At 35.8% G+C, this 24,332-nt stretch overlaps 1 protein-coding gene across 2 annotated transcripts in view; it reads right to left on the reverse strand.

Annotated features, from left to right (window-relative positions):
- Positions 1-368: 368 nt before the first annotated feature.
- DIPK2A (divergent protein kinase domain 2A) overlaps positions 369-24,332 on the reverse strand; it is a 36,567-nt gene continuing 12,603 nt past the window's right edge. For both annotated transcript variants that reach the window (XM_036756159.1, XM_036756160.1), the window contains exons 2-3: positions 7,809-8,112; positions 369-3,398 (exon numbers count right to left, since the gene is read on the reverse strand). In XM_036756159.1, the coding sequence (XP_036612054.1) occupies positions 3,067-3,398; positions 7,809-8,112 (636 nt within the window). In that variant the 3' untranslated portion in view covers positions 369-3,066. The remainder of the gene's footprint in view (positions 3,399-7,808; positions 8,113-24,332) is intronic.

Consider the following 24,332-nt stretch of genomic DNA (forward strand, 5'->3'; position numbering starts at 1 on the left):
TGGGGAATTCCCTCAAACTTCCTAGCTCTCAACAGGGGCATAAGACACCCTAGCCTCCATTATAAAGAAATATAATTTAACTAATATACAGGACTGAAGTTCTGGACATGTTAGTAAAAAGAAAGGTGCCTGAATTCTTCCTCATTGTTTATAGCATATATTTTTAATGATTAGCAAGAGGCAATTTAAAATAGTCAAAGTACAGAAGCAAATAATGAACGAAATTGTAATTATTTTTAAAAAGTTCACCTTAAATTTCTTGCTTGCATAGCAGATACAACTCTGACCCCTACTCACTGTACAGTTCAATAAAAGTTTATTTTTACTCAAACCAAATTTAATACAGACAATAATGAGCTTCAAAAAGGTGAGATTCATAAAGTATTCTTTATTAAGATCATTAAAAGTTGTAGAAACAACTTTGTAATATAAAGGCACAGGGAGACAGTTCTGGTAAAATATTGAAATTAAACAGTAACTTACAGTACAAAAGACAATTTTAATGCACATACAAATCCCAAATGTCTCATTCAAAAATATTTTACCGAGTTTGTCTATTAATGGGCAATGGTTAAAAATATAAACTGCTGTTGTATAATAAATATCTGATAGGTGCAAATTGAACAAAATATTTATTGCTTTTCACATACAAGTTGTTCCCTATAGTTTTAAAATTCCAATTTCTTTCCATAATCTGCTTTATCAGCCTATTTCAAAGGAACTAAGTTCCACAACAAATTTAAAAGGGAAAAATGGCAGTTATGAAAAACTACCTTTACTACTGATCATTGCAGGCAGTGTTCTCATACCATTCAGTAACCACACATTCAAATCAAACATGGAGAAAAAAGTAAAATGAACATCAATTTCAATGTCAGGTCAAGGTCTTTTGTTCCTGATTTTCACTGGTATTCTAAGGTTTGTGATATGAATGTGTTCAAATAAAAAAAGGTGCTTTGTTTCAAGAATGTAGCTGTTACTTGAAGGCTTTTCAAAGTGTTGAGTATGGATAAATGTCTGCCATAGATAAAAGTAAATTTACTTATAACAAAACCTTTTAGAATTTGCAAAACCAGCTTTTAAATTATTTTATCCAATTAAAAAATGTTTCATAGAGCTAGATTATGACATTTAAAAAAACAAACTCTAAATGACTTGCATGATCTATACACATTTCATATTTGGCAAATATAATCTAATTTCTCATGTTTAAATAAATTTTCAGAACTATCAACTCTATTTCACCCTGCTCTTTAAAAAGGAAAAAAAAATCTTAATTTGGTTTGAAAGAAATTTCCAATACAGTACTCAAAATAATCCATCATGAAGCCATAATTTTGGTTTAATTCCATGCTTTTGCTACTGTAAAAAACACAGTGGCTACTGGTTTCATTATTATTATAGCTCTATTGATAATTGTTTAAAAATGCAAAAACCAAGCTCTTGTGATTTTCAAGAAAGTTATTTTGGTTGTGCATATTTCAATCACTTTTTTTTATTTAGAATAAGGTCAATCTTATATCAGACACTGTACTAAATTGTACTGTAAACAGAAATGAGCTAAAATTACCTACACTGACGGTAGGCAACTTACAGCATGATTATCAGTCTTAAATGACCCACACAGCATTATCATCTGTGATATAAGGAGCTATCATCCTTGCATATGAGCAATGAATACCATAGTTGAGAGAGTAGGCAGATTGGCTGAATAGCCCAAACCATACACTCAAGTTCAGTCTTCCTTGGAGTAAAAATTTACATCAGTCCCTCCTGCCTACTACTCCTGAACTAGGTAAACATTAAACACTGATAAACTTAAATGATCTTGTTAACTTGGGGAAATACACACACACACACACACACACACACACACACACACACACACACACACACACGCGCGCGCGCGAGCACTTGCTTGCGTGCACAAAAACAAAATACAAATGACCAAAATTACCCTAAAATGTACAGCCCTAGAATAACTTTGCAATCAGTTACCAAAAGTTAAGGAATGAAGAAAATTTACATCTTAAAAATAAAACAGCTAGGAGGCTAATGAATCTAGGGTTAGTCAGGCTAAAGAACTCGAAAATGCTTTTTAAAATCTAGCCTAGGGACTAATGTTTCTTTGGCATATGCTTTATTTACTCCAATGTACCAATTCACCTTTATAAAAACAAAATTTCAGGGTTTTCCCCTCCCCTGCCAAAAGCAGATCTTAAAATGTAGCTTCCTACTAAGCTTTTCTTAAAGCCTCTAGTCAATCTAACTTAGACATTTTGAAACATATGCCAAGAACTCCCTGCTCAGTTATACTTATTGGCATAGTGGGTAGAAATCTGGATAACTACTAATTGACCTGAAGCGTTCTTTTGAAAGCTGCAACGACAGAACTACAAGAAAGAAATAAGAAGTTCCTAACATATTTAGAATGTTTAAAAACCAAAAAGCAACTGGCATATACATAATATCCAGTTGAAAGACAGTAAACGTGGGAATCCTGCCCTCATAGTAAATATGAACCACACAGCAATGAATGAAAACCAGTTAAATTAAAAAAAAAAAAATGCAACACCTACATTTAGCTGCATGTATATAAATTTAATAAGGTGAACATAAAGTAGAAGAAAAAAAAACTCCCACCTATCAGGAGGAAAAGAGGCCTATAAAACAGGCCATTCTAACTTGACTTTCCAAGTAAATGCAAGAGCTTCACAAAATTGTGATACTAATGCAGGTTATGTCAAGCACCCTTTGATACACAAGCCAATTAAGCTATCAGATACCTCCAATAGCTTTACAATTGCTGATCCATCCCTCAGATATTCAGGGGAGAAAGTCGATGGTAGCTCAAATCTTCATAAGACAGATATACATTTGTTTGCAGAGAAGCATCATATTATCTTTGAAATGCCACATTTGATGAATGTTAACATAGTATATTTACTAGATTAAATTTATCTTTTGAAGGTAACTTGCAAATTTCATTTCTCCCCATAGAGTGATATCTTCAGTTTTAGCCAGTGCTAGTCAAAGGGAAAAAAGAGGGAAGAAAATTGGCATGGACTACCTCCCATTGTTACTTAATTGTGCTAAATACTCCCGCAGTTCTTTTGCAGCTTGGAATCGGCCAAATCGCTTCTTTGGGTGGGCACACTCATCAAGCAAGGCCTCCAATCGGCCATCTTTGGCAATCTCGCCTGGTGGGTCATGAAGTAGTCCTCCAGAAGTACCACGCCAGGTGGCATGTCTAGACAAGAGGTTCTGACAAATAGCATAGTAATTGTGATCCACAGTGGCACGAGAACAAAGAATTTCTTTTGAAAATGATAAGCAAGCTTCTTTATCACAGTCATCAAACTTGCTTTCATACCATACATCCCAGTTTTCAGGTTTATCTGTGAAAGAAAGAAGAGGAAAACATACTATGAAATGTTATCAAACACTTAATTCTAAATCCAAGGAATTTCACTATTTCACATAATATTTTTAGATAATCAAGTGCAGGTAACATATAGTGAAGAATGTGGCTTCTATTCTAGAACAGGCAAGAAAATGTGTACATTTATAGACAGCTAGATACGTATTTAATTAAAGTTTTATAAGCAGAAAGAGGAAACCCAAATGGTTAGTTATACATTTTGGAGTTAGCTCTAGCAACCCGATTCAGCTCATTTTGGTCTTTACTGATCCAGACACTATTATTAAAAGTACAGTACCACATTTCTGTAGTAAAAATTCTGTGTGTATCCAGACTAGTTTCTTTAGACAACCCTCCCCCACCCCAACTTCCTTGTAATTCTTTGTGCTGTCGGAATTCCATTCCTAAATATGATATACTTGCAGAATTTTAAGCCATGAGATCCTAGATATTCAGTTACTGAACATTTTGAAAGCTGCACTCCACAAAATTGAGGTCACATGTCAAAATGGGACAAGTTTTCCTTTCCTTCTCTATCACAAATTCTAAGACAGAGCAGTCACTGTCCTCCAAGGTTACCATCATTTCTCCTACAGTAACCTGCTCCTTCTTGTTTAGAATCAGACCCAGAATAACAATTTCCCTCATAGTTTCCTCCACCTCTCTTGGAAGATAACAGTATTAATGGTAGCAAAAGAAAAATTAGCATATTAGCTTTTGGCTGAAAAAACAAACAAACCTCCCAAAAAACAAGATGACTGGATATCTGAAGTTTTTTTTGCCACACTTGTGATCCATTTCCCAAACTCCATCTATTTCTTTGATTCTGTACAAGTTATCTGAAGTATATACCAATGATGACATATATCATTTCTGATTCTGCCTCCATAGATCTTCCACTAAAAACGTTCTCCCTCATGTTCCACTTGTCTGGGTCCTAAATTTCCTCTCATGAATTTATAAACTCTTTAATATTCAATGACAATTATGTCCACCATTCTGCCCAGTACCAATTCTGCTCCTTCAAATAAGCTATCCCCACCTACAAGGCAATTTCAGTCACTAGTCTCACCTCACCAAGTTTCAGTTATTTCTGTAAGCTCAGTTTTGTCTCTGTGCATTAAGCTCCCTGGTTCACATCCTTTCTTATCCAAACTTGGCAATTTACGTATTTTTCATTGCTCCTTAGCTTTTGCTTCCTATGAATTTCTGGGCATCTCTAAACTGGAGCTATTCTCAATATTGGCAGATTTCTTACTCTCTCTTGCTTTTCAATTAAAAATTCATTTGAAGAAATTTGTAAAACTCCAGGCGAATACATTTTAAAAAATTAAACCTCTAGTATCATTACATCACCTCCATTTCCCAATATATGCTCCCTCCTCTTTTGTTCCAGAGGGTCATAAGAAGGAAATTAAGAACAAAAACAAAAGTTTAGCAAAACTATTTTGTAACACATCAACCAAGTCCAACATTATGGGCAGTATTTAACATTCATAATCTCCCACCTTGTCAAAGAAGGGAAGGAGATGTGGTCTTATCTCTTCTTTTGATTTCATAGACTCTGTTTCTATTCTGTATTCTATCTACAAAACTATTCATAGTTTTGTAGTCATTGTATATTGTTTTCTTGATTCTCCATTTTGCATGATTTCATAAGTTTTCCCATGTTTCTTTTTTTCCATGTTTCTTAACATTCTTCATAATCCCTTCTTATATTACAGTATCACATTACATTCATGTACCAAAATTTGTTTAGCCATTCCTCAATCAGTAGCCATCTACTTTGTTTCTAGTTCTTTGCTACTAGAAATAATGCTACTATAAATATTTGTGTGTGTATGAGACGTTTCTTTCTGTCTTTGACATCCTATGCCTACTAGTGGCATCTCCAAGTCAAAGGCTATGAACATGTTAATCTTTTTATCATAATTCAAAACTGCTTTCCAGAATGGTTAAGGACAAGACCAAGCTGCCTTGATATGCACGAATATGTATGTATATACATGCATGCATGTATACACATATATATGTATATATATACATATGTCTTCATAGAAAAAAATCTTTTATATCGAGGTAATAGATATTTTTATTCATCTATAGATATCTTTCTCCACACACACATCTACATCACATACAATAAACATATATGTATGCACATGTATATACATGCATGGCACAGGCATATCCATGCATACATTTATACATATAGATACATATATAATACACACATGCACACACAGGTATGTAACACACATATACATACACACACAAACCTTGACTATTTTAATCCTCATTGAAGCTATACTCTACTAATGGTAACAGAATCTGACCACCTTTTTAAAAACCATTCTCCAGAGAGCTAAGTGCCAATAGGGCTAGAGTCACTGCTATCAAAGACTGCCACACAACGTTCTGGATTTGTCAATGTTGATACCCCTAAGTCTCAACTAAGGAGGGAATTTCCTGAAAGGGAAGGGCAAAAAGGCAAAGAAGGGCAGAAACAAATTATTCTCAGATCACTACTGGCAGCTATAATTATTAATTTTAATGTTCTTAGGCAATTATTAAAAATGAAGACATGTATCTTGCAAATCAGAACTTGATCTTATGGTGTTATTGAACATGGAAAACCTAGCCTCTTTTCTGTTTCATGGGTCACACAGAAGTACTATCTGATAGGCTAGATTTAATTCAAATAATTGGGTATTTTATAAGACTTTCTAAATCTGGTCTTGAAACAACCTAATTATGAGCAAGAATTCCTTGTAAAATAAAAACTTGTTATTATTACTGGGAGATATACACACACATATACACATACATACACAATATATATGCTCACATGTGTATGTCTTTTCAAAGAATTGAAGATTTACTCAGTACTTTAAAGCTACATGAAGAGTTTTAAATGTTGAATTTAAAATTAAATGGCAGAGATTATAGAAAACAGTTTTAAAATAGTTTCAATGACTGTATTAATTTTATGCGAAAAGTTTGCATTTATATAAATAGTGACACACATGGGAAGTTTGAGCTAAGGATTGGGGCAGGGGGGAAGATGGCATCTATCCAAAACACACTACTCAGAAAAAGTCAAGATTAATCAAATGATAACAAAAATTAAACATAGTGGCAATAAGGTTTCATGGGGTGTTGCATGAAGAAGGTTCAATTAAACATGTTTGAATATGGTAGGAATCACGGTAAGATCAATGAATTTGCTCTCAGAGAAGCAGAGTTTGAACTCTGGATCTGCCATGTACGAAGCCCTGGGCAAAACACTTGGCTCCTCTGGGTCTCTCTCTCTTTGTAAAATGAAGGAATTGCTCCAAGGTTTCCTCTTGTTATAAATTAATACTTAGGAAATAGGATCCATAATACCTTGGATGGGGATATTTAGTAGCATTTTAAAATTATGTAGTACATTTCTCAAGGCACCACACCATCAAGCTTCCCTTCAATTTTCTTTCTTAAACAATTCTGGAAAACAATTTTTGCCTTCAAAAGTCTCTTTTCCTATTTGTCCTGTTGGGGGATTAGGAGCACTAAGATGCACGCATGAAAAATGTGGGGTTCCAGGATGAGGACTGTAGCTCCTAGAATGACTCACTGGGCCACGGGAAATGTCAGCAATGAAAAAGGTAATATAGATCGACAAGAAACAGCTTCTATGAAAGGAGGCTCTGGCACCTGCATGTCACAGTAGCACTGAATGGCACAAATTCAAAGGGACTCGGAGATCTTCAAATGCAAGCCCTTCATTTTATAGAGCCTCGAAGAGGTCAAAAATGACTTGCCCATAGATGCAGAGCTAGGATGCTTTCTTCTAACTTCTGAACATGAGTTTGGTGAATTTCTCTCTGAAATTTAATTCTGCATTTATACAGATGAAGATATGATTACACTTCTTCAAAAAAAAAAGGTCTGTTCAAGAATATAAATACATTAGTATGTAAGAATGAACACAGGTTTATATATGAGAGAGGAAGCATTGCTTAGTAATACAAATATATGTAGGGTCAACGATAGGCAGGTACCCATTTTAGTCTTCTTAGAGCAGTGGTGTCAAATTAAAGGAGGGCAACATATTGACTTAGAAAACCACATATTAACATCTGTTTTATTTTATTTTTATTCCTTTTGTTAAATATTTCTCAATTACATTTTAATCTGGTTTCACCAGCATTCAGAGTGCTGTGGGCTGCATGAGACCACGCATGCTTGAAACCTCTGATCTTAGACAAATAAAAAAGGTAAGAAAGAGGAAGAATGGCTCTTAACTTAAGGAGTCATAACTAACCACACAAAAATTGGGAAAATTGTTTTATGTCTATCAAACTGAATTTGTTAGAAACGGAGAAAGAAAATTAAAAGTACTTACTTTGTCTAATTAATCTTTTGTCTGCAACCAAAACATTTTCTGCATCTACAATGATCACCTTCCCATCTCTAGGACCAACTGCAAAGTTGTCAAAACTGACATCTAGGAGGTAGAGTGCAAATTCAAAGTCATTGTTGGTAAGCTGCTCCGCAATTTCCATTAACTGCCAAGCCAAATCGACACGTTTTTCCCAGGGTGCATTGAAGTAGCTCCATAATTCTTCTCCAACATAATTTACAGCCACCATTCTTCCACATGCTCCAAGGTATTTTGCAAATGGCCAGCCTTCGTCGGATGGAAAACTCTGTAAAAGTGGGTTACAAAATATTTTAATTCCAACATACTAAGACATCACAAAGATGTTTACTTAGATATAGAGTAGTTTTCTGATGGCTGCAGAAGAAAGATATTCAAGGGCAATTATTTTATTACATAATGCTAAGAACCATAGAACTATTAAGTCTTCACTTTCTCTGGTCCAAAGGACAAACAAAACACATTTAGGTATCATCAGAGAGTGGCTACTACCTACCCAGGGCTGAAAAACACATTTGTTTCACTTGTTCAATTATTTATTACAGATAAATGGTAATTTTTAACTAGATAAAAGCACTGTTATTGTGGAATAAGGAAATAACTTTCTTGTTTGTGATGGTATTAGTTTTAAGGGAATTTTACTTCTAACACAAATCACGCTTGACTAAAGATTGAGAATAAATCCACCAAAGCCTTCCTGATAATAGGCATATATATTCTTCCTTCCAAACTGATATAAAACTATAAAGGCTTCCCTGCCTGCCCATTGGAATTCTTCTAACATTTGTATTTCTGGACTGGGAGAAAGATATTTCTATATTAGAAAAGTGTCAGTAGAAAAAACTGATTTGGAGTCAGAACCTAGATTGAAATCTCAGTTAGCTTACTGCTTAAAATCACAAGTATTAACTAACTGCTCAGTCATCTTTGGTTTTTGTCAATCAATAAAGAGAGTTCGCTCAGTGTTCACTAAAACGTTCCTCCCAACCCCAAATCCCATAGTGCTCTGACCATCTGAATGAAAGGCCTCTACTCCATGTGTCAGCTTCCCTGATTTTTCCTTCAACATTTGATAATGTAGGACACAGTGGATGGCTAAAATCCCACCTTCAGCAAGAAGTCTTTCTCAAGCCTCCACAATTCTCATGCCTTCTCTCTGTTGATTATTTTCAATCTGTCCAGCATGTAGCTTACACAGAGCTGTTTGCATTCTGTCTCCCCATTAGAAAGTGAGGTCCTTGGGAGACAGGATTGCCTTTTGCCTTTGTATCTCCAGCACTGAGCATGGAGCTTGAGGAATTAATAATTATTATTGACTGATCAAAATAGGTTCTTTCTACCTACTTGCCTTTTTTTATTTTGTCCTGGGAGCCAAATATTAGTTTTCATCTCTAAATCATTGGCAACCATTACTCTATTTCCTTTTTTCCTTAAAGTAGATATATCCTAACTAAAACCTGGACCTTCCAAGCTTCCAATCTGTCTCAAGGAATGCTCTGGCTAGTACAAGATGATTTCTTAAATCCCAGTCTTTAGCTGAATGGACAGGCTTTTCCTCTGTGGCTGGCTCTGTAACAGAGAGAACACTGAACCTGGAGTCAGGTGATCTGCATTTTAGTTCTAGCTCTGACTTACCAACTCTGCTACATTAGGTAAGTCACAACTTCTGAGTATATTTTTCCTCATCTATAAAGAAGGGTGGAGCAGTGGTGGGGAAAGAGTAATAATGTGTGTTAGATTAAGTAATCACTAAAATCCCTTTCTGTTTTAACATTCTGGGGAATCTAGGAGTCTCATTCAGTCTAACCCCTTACGATTCTGATCTACTCTCAATACCTTTTTACAAATATTGTATTTTCATATAATTAGTCATTAATTATCACTATAATCTTCCAGAGCTTGACAGTCTAGGCCATATGTCTTTTAATAGATCAAAATTTGCTTGGATACCTTCTTAATTCTGACTTAACTTTTCTTTAGAATTTGCCTTGACTAAAATGGTCAGTTATTTTAATGATTAACTAGTCCTCAAACCTAGAATTTCACATACCCTAACCTTCCTAAACTTACTCTTGGTAGTCTCTACCAATTTCCAGACTATTGGGTTTCACTGGACAGTCCCAAATGTGTGCTGTTTTCACTCATAAATCTATCAAAGCTTTTTAGAAAGGTGATTCAATTCTCATTGATTTCCCTCCTCATTCTGCAAAGCAACTTCCCCCCTCCTCCACAGTTTGCCCCAATACCCATACATTAAGCAGCACCTGTTGACTTAGCCTCTTCCTTCATCAATATTGAAACCACACAGTGAGTTCTACTCCATTCAAAGCTTCTCATGATCTTCATTTATTTTTTATTCCTTCCCACTTGTCAAAGAATCCTGACCTCTATAGTGTCAAATCCAAAGACATTTTCTCAGTCATCTACGTCTGAAGCTTGACACTGTTGACTACTTCCCTCTTTCTGGACTGGGGTTATTCTCTTGGTTCTCTCATTACATTTATGACTATTTTTCCTCCTTTCCTGGCTCCTCTTCCTAACTTTATTACAAATATTTTCTAAATTTGTCTCTGGTTCTCTTTCAACTTTACAATTTTTCCCCTGACAATTTTATCAATTCTTATATATCATGTGTGTACCGATGACCCCCAAATCTTTATTTCTAGTCCTGAACTCTCTCTTCTACTTTCAGACCATCATAACCACCTGAGTTCTCCCAGTTCCCAAAAACTGTACTTAAACTGTACTTTTCTTTACCCTATATAGCTTCAACAAACCTTGGCTTTTTGCAGGCCTTAGTTTTCTTCACCAGCCTCAAATTTTGGCAGCAAGGTGGCACCACAGTGCAAACAGAGCTGGGCCAAGAGGGAAGAAGACCTGAGTTCATATCTGGCCTCAGAAACTTATATTGAGACCCTGGGCAAGTCATTTTAATTGTTTGCCTCAGTTTTCTCAATTGTAAAATGGGGATAATAACAGCACCTATCTTCCTGGGTTACTGGGAGACCAGATTAGATAATAATTTCATTTCACAAAGTGTCTAGCTGCCAGCACATAGCAAGTTCTATATAAATATTAGCCATTATTTTTAAAGCATCATTATTGTTATTCACCTTATAGATGTCTTAGCTCCTTATACATTGTTAACTTCATGAAGGAAGAGACCATGTCTTATTAATCCCCTTTATTTACCTGACAAGGTGCTATGCATATAAAAGACATTTAACAACTAAAGTTGAATCAAATGACTGAATATCTAAAAAGAACTTAGTCAAGTGTAAAGTAATATGCAAATGTGAACTATAATGTTATTTTAATACTGAACATAATCCAAAAACTTAAAACATTATATGCCAGGAAATTACATTCATCTGAAATTTTTAAAACTGTAACAGTAAACTACTCAGTGGCATGTATACTGTTACTAAATCTATATTATTCAATTGAGAATTAGTATAGAATTTAAAACTAGTAAGGCAGTAATGTGTATGAGTACATTTTGTGTATAATGATATATCTGGGATAGCATCTCACTGTAGCAAGCAATAAATACAATGCAGGATTAAAGCATAAAGGTATTCAATACCTTTTTTTTTTAAAAAGAATCAAATATGTTATCAAGAGACAAACTAAAACCATTCACAAATATATGCCTTCACTGTTTGATTTAAGGGCAATAATGGCTTCCAATTAGTCACATTAATGTTTTCAGAATTGAAAAAATCTCCACATATAATTCAAGAACTGACAAATACCATGGCTTGATGCCATCTCAGAATGATATCCAATGGGGGCAGCTAGGAGGCACAGTGACTAGAGCACCAGCCCTGGAGTCAGAAGGACGTGAGTTCAAATGTGACCTCAGACACTTGACACACTTAGCTGTGTGACCCTGGGCAAGTCACTTAACCCCAACTGCCCTGCCTTCCCCCATTAAAAAAAGAAAAAAAGAATGATACCTAATGGATATTTTAGAAATGGATAGCTAATATAGGGTCCTAAGAATCTGCTTACATTTTTATGTACTCAGATTTGAGAATTAACTTACTGTAAGTGGTAAAGGGTTATGTTAACTTGTTTTTTGACACATCGATTTATGCTAGAATATCTACATTTTGTAACCCCTTCCTGAAGCTAAAATGCAATTAGTACTTTGTACAAAGCCATGTTAATATGATGGGTTGCAAACTGTTAAAAAGCACTGTATGAAATACATTACAATGTATCAGGAATTAAATAGTTTGTGCCCTCTTGGCATTCATAATAACATGATATGCCTAGTTATGATATTCAGGACAAGATCCACAGGCTATGGGCAAACTAAATAATGGACACATTCAATGGAGGGCTAATGAAGACCAAGAGACATTTTAGAAGAACAACCACTACTCTTACGGAAGATTTACAGAAGTGGACAGAGAACTAGCCACAAAAATTAGCAGCAGTCTGTATCCTTAAAGAAATTAGAATGGGGCAGATAAGAATGGGGCATTGTGCTAACTTTTAAAACGAAGTTTAATATGGTTTTCTAGGAGCACCTGAGGAACATATTCACTACAACTAGAGAACTTTTTTTTTTTTTTAAGCAAAGGGCCATTTCCGATCAATGCAAAACACAAATGGCATGCCAGAGTTTCAAATATGCCTCACAGGCAGTGTGTGAGTAGGCTTTCTAAGGAGAAAAGCAGATATAGTCAACTAATTTAAAGGTAGCTAAGTATTAGGAGAATCCATTTTATTACAGTTTTTCTTTCAATCACTGATAGTCTCAGATGTTGCTATCTTATTCTTTTCCAACTATCATACTCTGTTTTCCCAGAAACACTTGCAAAATGGGATTCTAAGCATACAAAAAATAAATGTAACTGAGTCCTACATGAAAACAACAATCATAGTTGCCCATAATACATATTTTCATGAAATAACCTAACAACCTTCACACAGGATCATAAAAGATCTAAAGGTACCTGGAGACCTTTTAGTCCAATTCTACCATTTTTTACAGATAGGGGAACCAGGCAATGATTGATAAAATGAAGTGACAGACTTATGATAAGGTCTTCTAACTCCCACATGAAGGTCATAAAACACTTAAAAATGTATAGCAATAGATAGACAGAGAGACAGATGTATAGCCTGCTAAATTGAGGAATTATGCAATTAATGCCTTTAATAACCTCAAGCTGACCTTTTTAACACCAAGTTCTCCTGGTAATACTGAACAATTGTGTATCTTGGAGTATCATACTCTCCAAGGTAGCAAAGTTTAAGGCAATTTGAAGGGTAATGGGGATACAAATGTTGAATGCAAGTAGGCTGAAACACATTTGCAATGATGACTGATGGTCAAGAAGTAGTTTAAGGGATATTACTGAATATCAATATAATTAGGAAAGTTGTCTGGTAGTGTCAAGGCCTGATTGTTTCACTGGTAATCATGAAATGTAAGACCTCTAAGAGGAAGCCCAACATGGCTAAGAAGTGTGCCAGTTGAGAAGGCATGGATGGTTTCCAGTTTGCTAGAATTCTCATTACTGGGGACATAACATATTAATGCTTTGGAGTGGAAAGAGACCTAGGTTGGGAATCAGAAAACCTAGCCTCAGGATCAGAATCACAACTTATCTATATGGCCTTAGACAATTAGTTCAGCCTCCAGAAGACCCGGCCTTTCCAGCTGACAAAAAAAAAAAAAAAAAAGGAACACTATCTATTCTAGTCATCTCACACTACCACTAAGATCCAGTCCAACTCTGTAAGTAAAAGCAAGCTGAAAAGCAAAGATGTATTCAAATACTATTATTATTTCTGGTTAAAGTGACAGTACTGAGGAGAGGTCTTCAAATTGTGACATTAATCAATCAATAAGCTTTTATTAAGCTTACTATGTAGCCAGGCAGTGTGCTGAACACTAGGATTTAGGCAAAAGAAAATGTCTGCCCATGAGGAGATCATAATCTAATGGGGCAATTAATTAAATAACCTATTGTAATAAAGGATTTAAAGCTAAAAGAGCCCTTAGAAGTCATCTACCCCAAACCTCCTATTTTACACATGAGAAAAAAATTGTGGTCTAGAAAGTAAGTGTGACTTGTCAGTGGTCACAAAGTATTTGGTACAGCCAGGATTCAAATCTAGAACTTCTGGATTCTGGAGACACTAGCACCTGGGATGGGCATCAGGAAAGGCTTTATATAGACTTAGCTCTTGAGCTCACTTTTAAGGGAAACCAGAAATTTCAAGAGACAAAAAATGAGGTGGTAAATGCATTCCAAATAGTGGAGGAAACCTGAAATGTACAGAGACAGGAAATAGGAAGGAGGAAGAACAAGGAGTCCAATGGGCTGGACTGGAGAATGTACAAAGGAGAATGTGCAAATAGATAATTAAGTTACAAAGGTCAGAGAGCCAGGTTATGAAGAGATGTAAATGCTAGAGGAATTTGCTTGGCTAACTGAGGTAACAGGATGCCGATGGAGTTTCTGAAGTAGGGGCTTAACCTGGTCAGAACTATGCTTTAGAAAAGTAACTACAGCAGCTGTGTGGAGAATGGATCCAAAAGGGGAGAGCCTATTTGAGATAAGAGCCCTAACAGTAGAGGTGATTGGTGCAAAAAAGGGAACAGATGCCAGACATATTGTAGGGGGTAGAATCAATAGGACTTGGCAACTAACTAAATATGTGGGGTGAATAAGAATAAAAAGTCAAGGATGACTCTGTGTGAATTTGGGTGCCTGGAAAGACACAGGTGCCCACTATATAAATACTTCATCAGAGGGTGAGTTTGGGACGCAAGGAGAGCGGAGGAAGGAGTTGTGTTTCGGATGTGTTACATTTGAGATTCCCATGGGATTTCCATTGGAAATGTCCCTAGCACAGTGTATTGCACATAGTAGGTATTTGAATTTAAGGCCCTGCAGCCCTGACTCTTTACTGGTCAGTATTGTGTAGAAAAGAGCAGTGGAAGAATAATCAGAAGATCTTGCCTCAAAGCCCAGTGTCATCAAATGCCTCATCACCTTGGCTATATCATTTTACTTGTCTTGGCTACAGCTTTGTCCCCTGTAAAATATGGGAGCTGGACTGGATAAGCAGCTCACAATTTTTTTTGGGGGGGGTTCATGAACCCCTTTCAACAAAACAAATATTGTAAATCCACCCACCCACACCCCCAGTAATTTACTTCTTCATAAAATTCTGCAATTATTGACTGCTTAAGTTGGCATTAAAGAATTTTTAGCATGAACCCCTTGGATTAACATTGAGAATTCTCAAGGGGTGTGAGAACCATTGATTGAGTACCACTGTTTTAGACCAGACAATCTCTAAAATCCATTCCAGCTCTCAGTCTTAGATCTTATGATTCTAAGGGCATTTCCCTATGACCTTATTAAACCTCATTAAAATTTCAGTATCATTAAAGGCTGTAATCACTAGGCTATAAGGAAGATTGGCTAGGCCTTTTTAAACAGACATTCACTGGAAAGGTGCTGGATCTGGCATCAGAAGACCAGAGTTCAGATGCTGCCTCTACCATTTATTACCTGTGTGACACTATCACCCATCCTCAAATGTAAAATAAAGGGGCTTGACCAGATGGTTGCTGAGGTCCCTTCCAGCTCTGAATCTCTGATCTTAGGAACATGCTCACCCCTGCTACAGCAGAGGGGGAAGGCCCTCTAACTAGAAGGCTGTGCAAAGGAAAACATCCTGGGCAAAACAAAAGGCTTTTAAAAAGGGGAGGTGGAAGAAGAGAAAGGAAGGCACGTACTAAAGGTTGCACCTGGCTTAACAGCTTGATTAAATTTATTTGTTATCCTGAAGTAAAGCTCTTAGCTGTAAATATTCTCAAAGATCCAATGCTGTTGGGTAAGTGCTGCAAGTGATATAAGTATTTGCTTGTTTTACACATAGTATGCACTCCAGTGTTTCTACTTGTACCTGATCATATAGCAGCAACTCTGATCATATAGCAGAACTCTCTATTTTTCTGATTACCAATAAGTAAATTTTTTTTCTACCAAACTGGATGAAGAACATCATGTGCTAGTAACTTAATATGTAAGTAAGCAGGGCATGTTTAAGTGGCCCTCATAAAAATCAAACTTATTAAATATAATTCAGAAAATATCACAAGATGCTGACACAGACTCAATCCATCTAGCATATCAACTTAGTTGTGGTAGGAATTGCTGCTAGGCTAAGTAGCACTGGAAGCTGTGGGCCAGACTCCAACTGACATCACCAGCACCTGACAGACCTAGACATGGAACAAAGACAAGTGCCATGCTAACATTTTAAGAAATTTCACATTTGTGGATAGATCATTGCAAAAAGGAGGTAATAAAGAAAAATGATTTTCATCACTAATTTCTAAGCATCTCCTTAATACAGCTTGTTGGGCTGAAATGGCACAAACACAAGAGTCAACATGAAGCAGACACCCAAGTGCAGCTTTAAAAATATGTGCCTTATCCCTGGATGGGTAGAAAAGTAGTGACAGATTAGACAAACGAGCAACAATCAGGAAGACATTGAGGGCTGACTAGGTCTCTGCCCTCTGAGCTATGACAAGCTAGGCCACAGGTATGGTTTGTCACTAGTGGGTGTGAGAGATGGGCAAGACTATTAGGAAGCCCTTGAGCATCTCTCCTATAAATCCCAAGATTTATAGAATAATTCGTATTAGAGCAAATTGCACTTTGACATGCAAGTAGGGTTAAGGCACAAATGCATGCCCTTAGTTTCCAGGGATTTTTTCCCCTTTGATATTAGAATGAGAAACAGGGAACTCTAATATAGAATAAAGACAATTTTAAGATGGTAAGTCTGGAGTAAGGTTTTGAATACTTGGAAGACAGCATAAGGGATGGAAGAGACATTAAGAGGTAAATATAAATATAGAAAAATGTTGCCTAGAGACAACAACCATCTTTTCATAATATACAGACTAAAAGAAATTGTTGGTCATTCTCTTCTAGTATAGCAATAGTAATCTTCAGGAGTAGCATCTCTGACTGTAACAGATAGCCATACATTACACATGATGAATGCTAGCAAATTCCCTTAATACCACTTAATATTCTAGATGAAGAAAGACTAGCAAAAATACTTTTTTATCTGGCAACTATTTCATGATTATATACTTTACAGAGATGTTCTGATTCAGCCTAAAAGAAAACCTGCTAAAAATATTGGCTAGCTGATAAAGCCTCTTCTTAAAAACAAGAGAAAATGCACAATCATGCACCTCAGTGAACCAAAATTTAAAAGACAGCAATAATTTTATGCATTAAATGCCAGTTTCCAAAGTTTGCATTATTTTGATGAAATTACTCCAGTTACATTTCAAGAGCTCTCTAATCTAGTCATATAACTCTTTAGGTATCTATGCAAATGAGTGACCAGATCATTAGATGAAACAAAGTAAAATCTATGCAAGGTAAATCACTTATTTAAAGCACTGGCCACCCTCATGTTGAAGACATTTCCTGTATTAGAGGAAATATTTCATCTAGAAATAGAAATCTATCTGAAAAAATTTCATCTAGCAATACAAATAAATATCACTCAGTGTTTTTTCCCCAGGTATAACTCATAAAATACTTATTTCAGCACTATTAGCGAATCTTATTTACAATGACTCCTCCCTGCTTACTACTTTGCCATTTCATTGCTCCAAGGTATCTCAGATAAAAATGAGGCAAAATCATACCAATTAATCTTCTGATTTGTGAGAAGCTTTGGTACAAGATTAACAGAAAGGGTAGAATTTTTTTTGCTAAAAAATTACCACAAACTCTTTTCGTTATTCATCACTCCTTTACCCTGTCCACTCTAACAACTGAGAGTTGCCTAAATTAAAAAAGAAAAGGTATCAGTGGAAAGAATTTTTTAAAAATCCTCTTCGGTATTTTGAAACACTATGCTGGCTACAAATGATTTAATGTTTTAAGAAGGGAAGGGGTAGGAATGAAAGTGGAACAGATAATAAAGAGATTTTTTTTTTAACCACTGTAATCTGCTCTGGGTTACTACTAAACTGTATGAACTTAGATATCTATTAGAAGTTCCTCCAGCAATACAGTGGAGAATTGCAGGTGTGATAGCAGTGGCCACTGGAGCACTAGTGGCTAACCACAAAGAACGCATCTACAGGGAGATGTGAAGTTACTCAAAGACAGCAATTACTTTAAGGATTATGACGGAGAGAAGTGACAACTATGGTCTCTATAAAGGCACTGATCCATGGAATACAGTAAAGACCTATGCCTAAAGGGAACCTCATGAAGACCCCACAAAGAAGAAAGCAAATTCTATTTCCCAGGGCTTGTGAGGTAACAAGGGGAGAAGGTGTCCATGATTTTAAGGGAATATTTTATACCAACTCTTCTGGCTATGCCTGATTAGTACATGCCCTTTGCTAAAAAGCTACTGAGGCTACAGGTTGAATGACATGGGAAGCATACCACTGAAGACTGGTGAGCAACAGTACTAGAAACTCATCCCCCTAAGGGCTACCTGATGATAGAACTCTGAGTAGGAGTAGTCGGCCACCCTTCTCCCTCTGGAGACCTTGTGACTATAAATAAGTGGAGTTGGGAGAATGGTTCCAGAGGCCCAGCTATAAAGTTATTCCCTTATAATAAGATATCATAAATTATTTAACCAGTCTACAATTTTTAGATGTAAGAGATTTCAGTTGTTTTATATTAGAAATAGACAAAATTTTTGTACTTTGTCATTTCTTCACTTTTCATGGTATCTTTAAGATAAAGTCCTAGCAAAGGGAATTTTAGGTGGGAACCATTTTGACATTATATATTCTAAAACACTTGACTAATCCCAACAATGATGTATCAGAATGTCTTTCTCCCATAGATTCACTTAGAATTTTTTTTTCTGTTATTCTAGTGGATCCATAAGTAGTATCTTGAGGCTGCCTTGATTTGCACTGGTCTGATTTGGGAATTTGAACATCTTTTTACTTGGTTAATAATTTACATTTTCTCCTTGCCACTGCTCCTTTAGGGAATATTAGTATTATAGATACATATCAAGTTTTTGTAGCTTTTAAGTGATAGACCTTTACTTGACATACTACTTGTTATCTTAGACAAGCCAAAACATCCAAGGGTGTCAGTTCCTTCATTTGTAAAATGAGAAGACTGGAACAGATGGGCCTCCTAGGCCTCCTCCAGGTGTAGATCTATGATCCTATTTATTTCCAATATTCCTCCCAATCTATTTCTTTTAATTTCAAAGGTACTGGTTTGTCATAAAAATCCCATTATTTGGGTATAAATCAAACATGAATTTTATCTCCAAGAATTTCTTCCATCTGTTTGACAGAAATATTCTTCCTCTCCATACGCTAACACATTTGTGACCTCAAAGTGGGCATTTCCACTAAGGAAGGAAAAGGAATAATCATTTATTAAGTGCCTACTATATGTCAAGCAACATGCTAAGCACTTTACAAATATTATCTCATATAAGCCTTACAAAAAGGTTGTAAGTTAAGTGCTATTATTATCCCTATTTTATAGTTGCCAAAACAGAGGCAAACAGAAATGAAGTAACTTGCCCAGGGTAGTCACAGCCGATGAATATCTGAGGTCACATGTGAAGTTAGGTCTTTCTGACTCCAGGCCCAATGTTCTATCCACTGGACCACCTAGCTACCCCTAGCAAAGCCAATTATAATCCATCCACATCTATCTATACTGCGCAACTCTGATATATGTCCTTGCATGAATTCACAAGAAGGGGTTCACTATCATGTACTGGTGGAGGGGGGCCTTCCTTGGATTCTCTTGACATTGCATCATACCAGTGACATATCCTGTAATTGGCTCATCTTTTTCAATTCTTCAGATTTTTGTATTCTATGACACAGTCTTATAACACCCACAGAATAAACAGTGTTAAAAGATGGCCCTTTGTTTCAGGGAGAAATGTAGTCATTAAAAACATAGAACAATTTCCTAGAAGCAATCCAGTCTGGTTTACTGACTCATTGACCATTTCAACACACTGTCAAATTGCAGCATCTAACCCAAATATATTTACTGATAGTCAAGCTAAAGCCTGTAAATGGATCAGAATGCACAAGAAAAATCTAGTTGTTAGCTTTTCCTGACACAGAGCCTAAATACTGACTTTCTGCTACATGACCTTCAAAGACCACAAAGAATGTATGTATTTTAAACTCCTCTTCCATAAGATAGCCCTTCAGATATTTAGACAGTTATCATGTCAATCTTCTCTTCTCCAGATTAAGCATCTTCAATTCCTTCAGCCAATGTTCATGAAATGTATTCAAGGTATATCTACAGTTAATGAACACTCTGAGTCAGAAACCCTGAACTTTAATTTTAGAGTCTACCTTCTTAATCTGTTTGCTTGTTTTTTTTTTTAAGGAATATTTTAAATGATTCTTGAGATTCCTTCAAGATCTAAAACTCAGTAATTCTACAAAACATGTACAGGAATGAAAAACAACATCTGAAAAGCAGTGATCTAAATCAGTAGTGTCAAACTCAAATGGAAATGGGAGTATCATACAAAAGGATCCCTGTAAGCATCTTCACTTAATTTTAAGATGTAATTATGTATGGTTTATTAAATTTATTTGTTAAATATTTCTCAATTACATTTTAATCTAGTTCAGGCTGAACTCAGGAGTATCAGAGTCATGTCTGACACCTCTGATCTAAACAATTCCTTGAAAGAGAGCATCTTTCAGATCAACAGGCAGATCATTTTAAGGTACCCCCTTCCCTATGAAAATATGTTATCATGGGTTGCTATACTAAGATGCTGCTGCCTACCTAGCTGCTGAAGGAGGTGAAAAAACATAAAGTATGCTAAGAGTACAAAAACACCACTTATAAAAACCCATATCTACTGGAAAAGATAGACAGGGTTGTCCATAGAGGGTAGAGTTTAGTTTGGTGGTAAAATGGATGAAGTACAGAGTTTGGAGTTAGGAAGACTCATTTTCCTGAGTTCAAATCCAGCCTCAGACATTTACTAGCTGTGTGACCCTGGGAAGGCACTTAACCCACCCTGTTTGCCTCAGTTTCCTCTTCTGTAAAATGAACTGGAGAAGGAAATGGCAAACCTCCACTGTCCTTGCCAAGAAAATCCCAAATGGGGTCATAAAGAGCCAGACATAACTAAAAGCTGAATGAATCCACCAGCAATATACACAAATGTTACTTTTGATTTCACCAGGGTGAAAGAAATCCTTCTGCCATTACAGCCCTCTTCTCCCCCTGGAAGTTCTTCTTAGAACCACCATTTTGGGGAAGGAGCCAGAATAGTCATCCTTCATTATCTAGACATTACCACCATGTTCCTTGGAAAGCTACCTCCTCCCCATCCTTGCTTTTCAGCTCCTTAAAAAAAAAAGTCGTTTTTCCACATTTGAATGTAAGCTCCTTGAAGTCAGTGAACTCTCTTTTTTACTCTTATCTGTATTCCCAACACTTAGCACAGTATGTACAGATGTAAAAGGAAGCGTGATGTAGTGGAAAGGGCCATTGATTTGTGGTTGGAATACCTAAGTTTAAATCCCAGCTCTGTTTCTCATTACTTGTGTAACCCTCTGCAAGTCACTTAACCAGGGCTTCTAAAACTTTTCCCACTCCCAAAAGCTTTTTGCATTTTAGCAGCATTCCTTGGGGTTGTGTGGCCTGAGGGCATATGCCTGGCATGCTTTGCAGAACCAAGTCTGCAGTGAAGTTGCAGGATACAAGCTGCAAGCACAGCCAGAAACATCTCAGATTCATTACAGTTTGATTTTTAATTAATTTTTGGTCATTGTGAGTGCAGAAATCTTTTACTATTGCTAAGGGTCAAGACCCACAGTTTAAAAAGTGCTGGCTGTATGATGGGCCTCAGTATTTAAAATTCATCTTTAAATTGAAGATACAGGATAAGATATACAATCTCTGGTCCCATGATTTGAGAACTACTAAAAATCAAATCTTTACGTCTGAATGAAAGAAATATTTTCCTACCTGCTTTTTTTTTTTCTGACAGCCAAATTTTGGTTCTCTTTTCTAAATCTTCCCTTTAGCAGCTTTCCTTCATGCCTCAGAATGCAAATTTCTTAAGAGCGGGGTTACTTCATATATGTCTTTGTATCCCCAGCAGTCAGAACCTGATAAGCATGGGGGCCAGATCCATGCATGATTCACTGGTATAGGAAATTGCCCAAAGAGGAAACTAGATCTACCAATGCAGGTTGGCACTTCCTTGAAATTATAAGGTTAAGTGACATGCCCATGGTCACACGGACAGTTTGTGAGAGAAAGATTTTGAATTGACATCTTGCTAGCTCCAAGACTGGCTATCTATTCACTAGGCCATGCTTCTTCTGCCACACAGGCACTTACTTAATAAATGCTTGTTGAGCAGAACTGAAATATTTTAAAAGCACTCTGCCTTTTTAACATAGTTCGCTCATTTTACAAAAACATGTCTTGAGATGAAAAAGTTAAAAGGAACAATTTGCATTATAGAAAGTGTTATAAATGGGAAAAATATTCCTGAAGGCGTGAAATTTCAAGAGGAGAATGAAGAGATGAGACAAGAGGTTGATCAGGGACCCAAGTTATTGGAGTGACTATGTATTTGTTACTAGGCACTGGTGAGGTCCAGAGTCAGGGGTTCACAACATGGAGTCCATAACTTGTTTTTTAGAAATATTTTGATGAGTGAATTTCAATAGCTGGATCCTTTGCAATCCTAGTATTTTGTTTTATGCATTTGGAGATATTATTCTGAGAACGGATGTCATTTATTTGCCAAAGAGGTCCACGACACAATAAAGGTCCTAGGGGAAGAAAAAGAGTAGAGTGGTTTTATGTGTGTGCCCTAGCTGGTGATGGTCATGGTCTTCAGCAACTGGACCAACAATAAGCCACAAATGTTGTGATTTTGTGATTGTTTGAATTTTTAAAATATAAAATTAATATCATTACAATATATTGGGGCTGAGGGCAACTTTACATAGAGTATATCTTACTTTAGTAATTTGAAATCTTAATTGAAATGAGTTCAAGGGAATTATTCAATTTAATTAAGAATCAGAAAGTGAGTTGAAAGCTAAAAGTCTTTATGGTAGAAGTTACATAAATTAGGCAAGTCATCAATACTATAATATATTTAGGGGTTTTCCCCTCTTCTTTTTGGAGGGTAAAAGAGAAAGTGACACATTATATCTAATGTGCAAAATGTCAGGATGTTTACAAGCAAATACTAGTACTCAAGAAAATCCAAACCTAAAATTACAGTAGTCCTACTTTTTCTACATTCCTCTGTCCTTATAAATTCAAATTTAAAATGATTGCAAGAATTTAATATTTCCTATGAGAATATCCTTCTGAAAGTATAAGTAACTTAATATCTCAAAATAGTTTCTCATGTAAAAGCAAAAACAAAAACCTCCCCCCACACAATATTGTTATAATATTCACACACCACATTGTAAAACAGAGACAAATATATCTTTGTGGCAATAAAATGGTCTTTGACAACAAGAGAAAAGGGAACCCTGCCAACATCTGCACATGTACAAATGCCTCGTCTTTGGCTACTTTCCAACTGGCAAACGACAGCCCTATCTACACTTCATTACCCAAGTCACAAGCAGAAGAGGATAAAATATATGAACAAATGTCACAATGAGCAACTTTATATTCCTACAATGATTCTGACATGTTAACTGAAATTTAGATATGCTACCCTGTAAGAGGAATTCTAAAATGTCGTTTTATAGTTTGTTACCTATCTCTTAGAAGCATTTAATTAAAAGGATTCATACTATAGTTGATGTAATAGTAATTTTTCATTGACTAATCAGAATAATCATATCTCATTAAGAAAAAAATTTCATTGAACACACTGTGGTAACTCTGGCAACTCAGCCAATAGAGTATTTAGAGTATTCAAAACAGTAGTATTTTTAAAGGCCTAAAACTTAAACTAAAAGAAAACAATGGTTTTGGAGCAAATGACCATAATCAAGCAGAATTTCAGAAACAACCAACTTAGAAAATACAGCTTAAATATTAAAGATATTAACCATTAAGCCATTTGCTTTCTTCCCTACTGTCTGTAGTTTATAAATACAAAGGACTGTATTGTCCAAGTCTACTATACTCTAAGGTGAAAAACTAAAATATGGTTCTACAAGGAACTATTCATTAACAATGTATACATGGTTTATAAATGTACAAATCTAATAGAAATGATTTATCTAATTATCATATATAGTTTATTTACTCAAAGTAGTTTTGAGTAAATAAAAATTAAGAGACATTCAAACAAACTTGGAACTACTCCAATCCTAATTATATCAAAGGCACTCCATCTCACTATTCAGGGCTTTTAATCAGGCTTGATTGTCTACCATAAAAAGGGTTAATATATAAAAACTTTTAAAGAAGTAAACATTAGTTTAAGATTATATGTATA

Source organism: Trichosurus vulpecula, chromosome 4 (genome assembly GCF_011100635.1).
Source record: "Trichosurus vulpecula isolate mTriVul1 chromosome 4, mTriVul1.pri, whole genome shotgun sequence".
NCBI lineage: Eukaryota > Metazoa > Chordata > Mammalia > Diprotodontia > Phalangeridae > Trichosurus > Trichosurus vulpecula.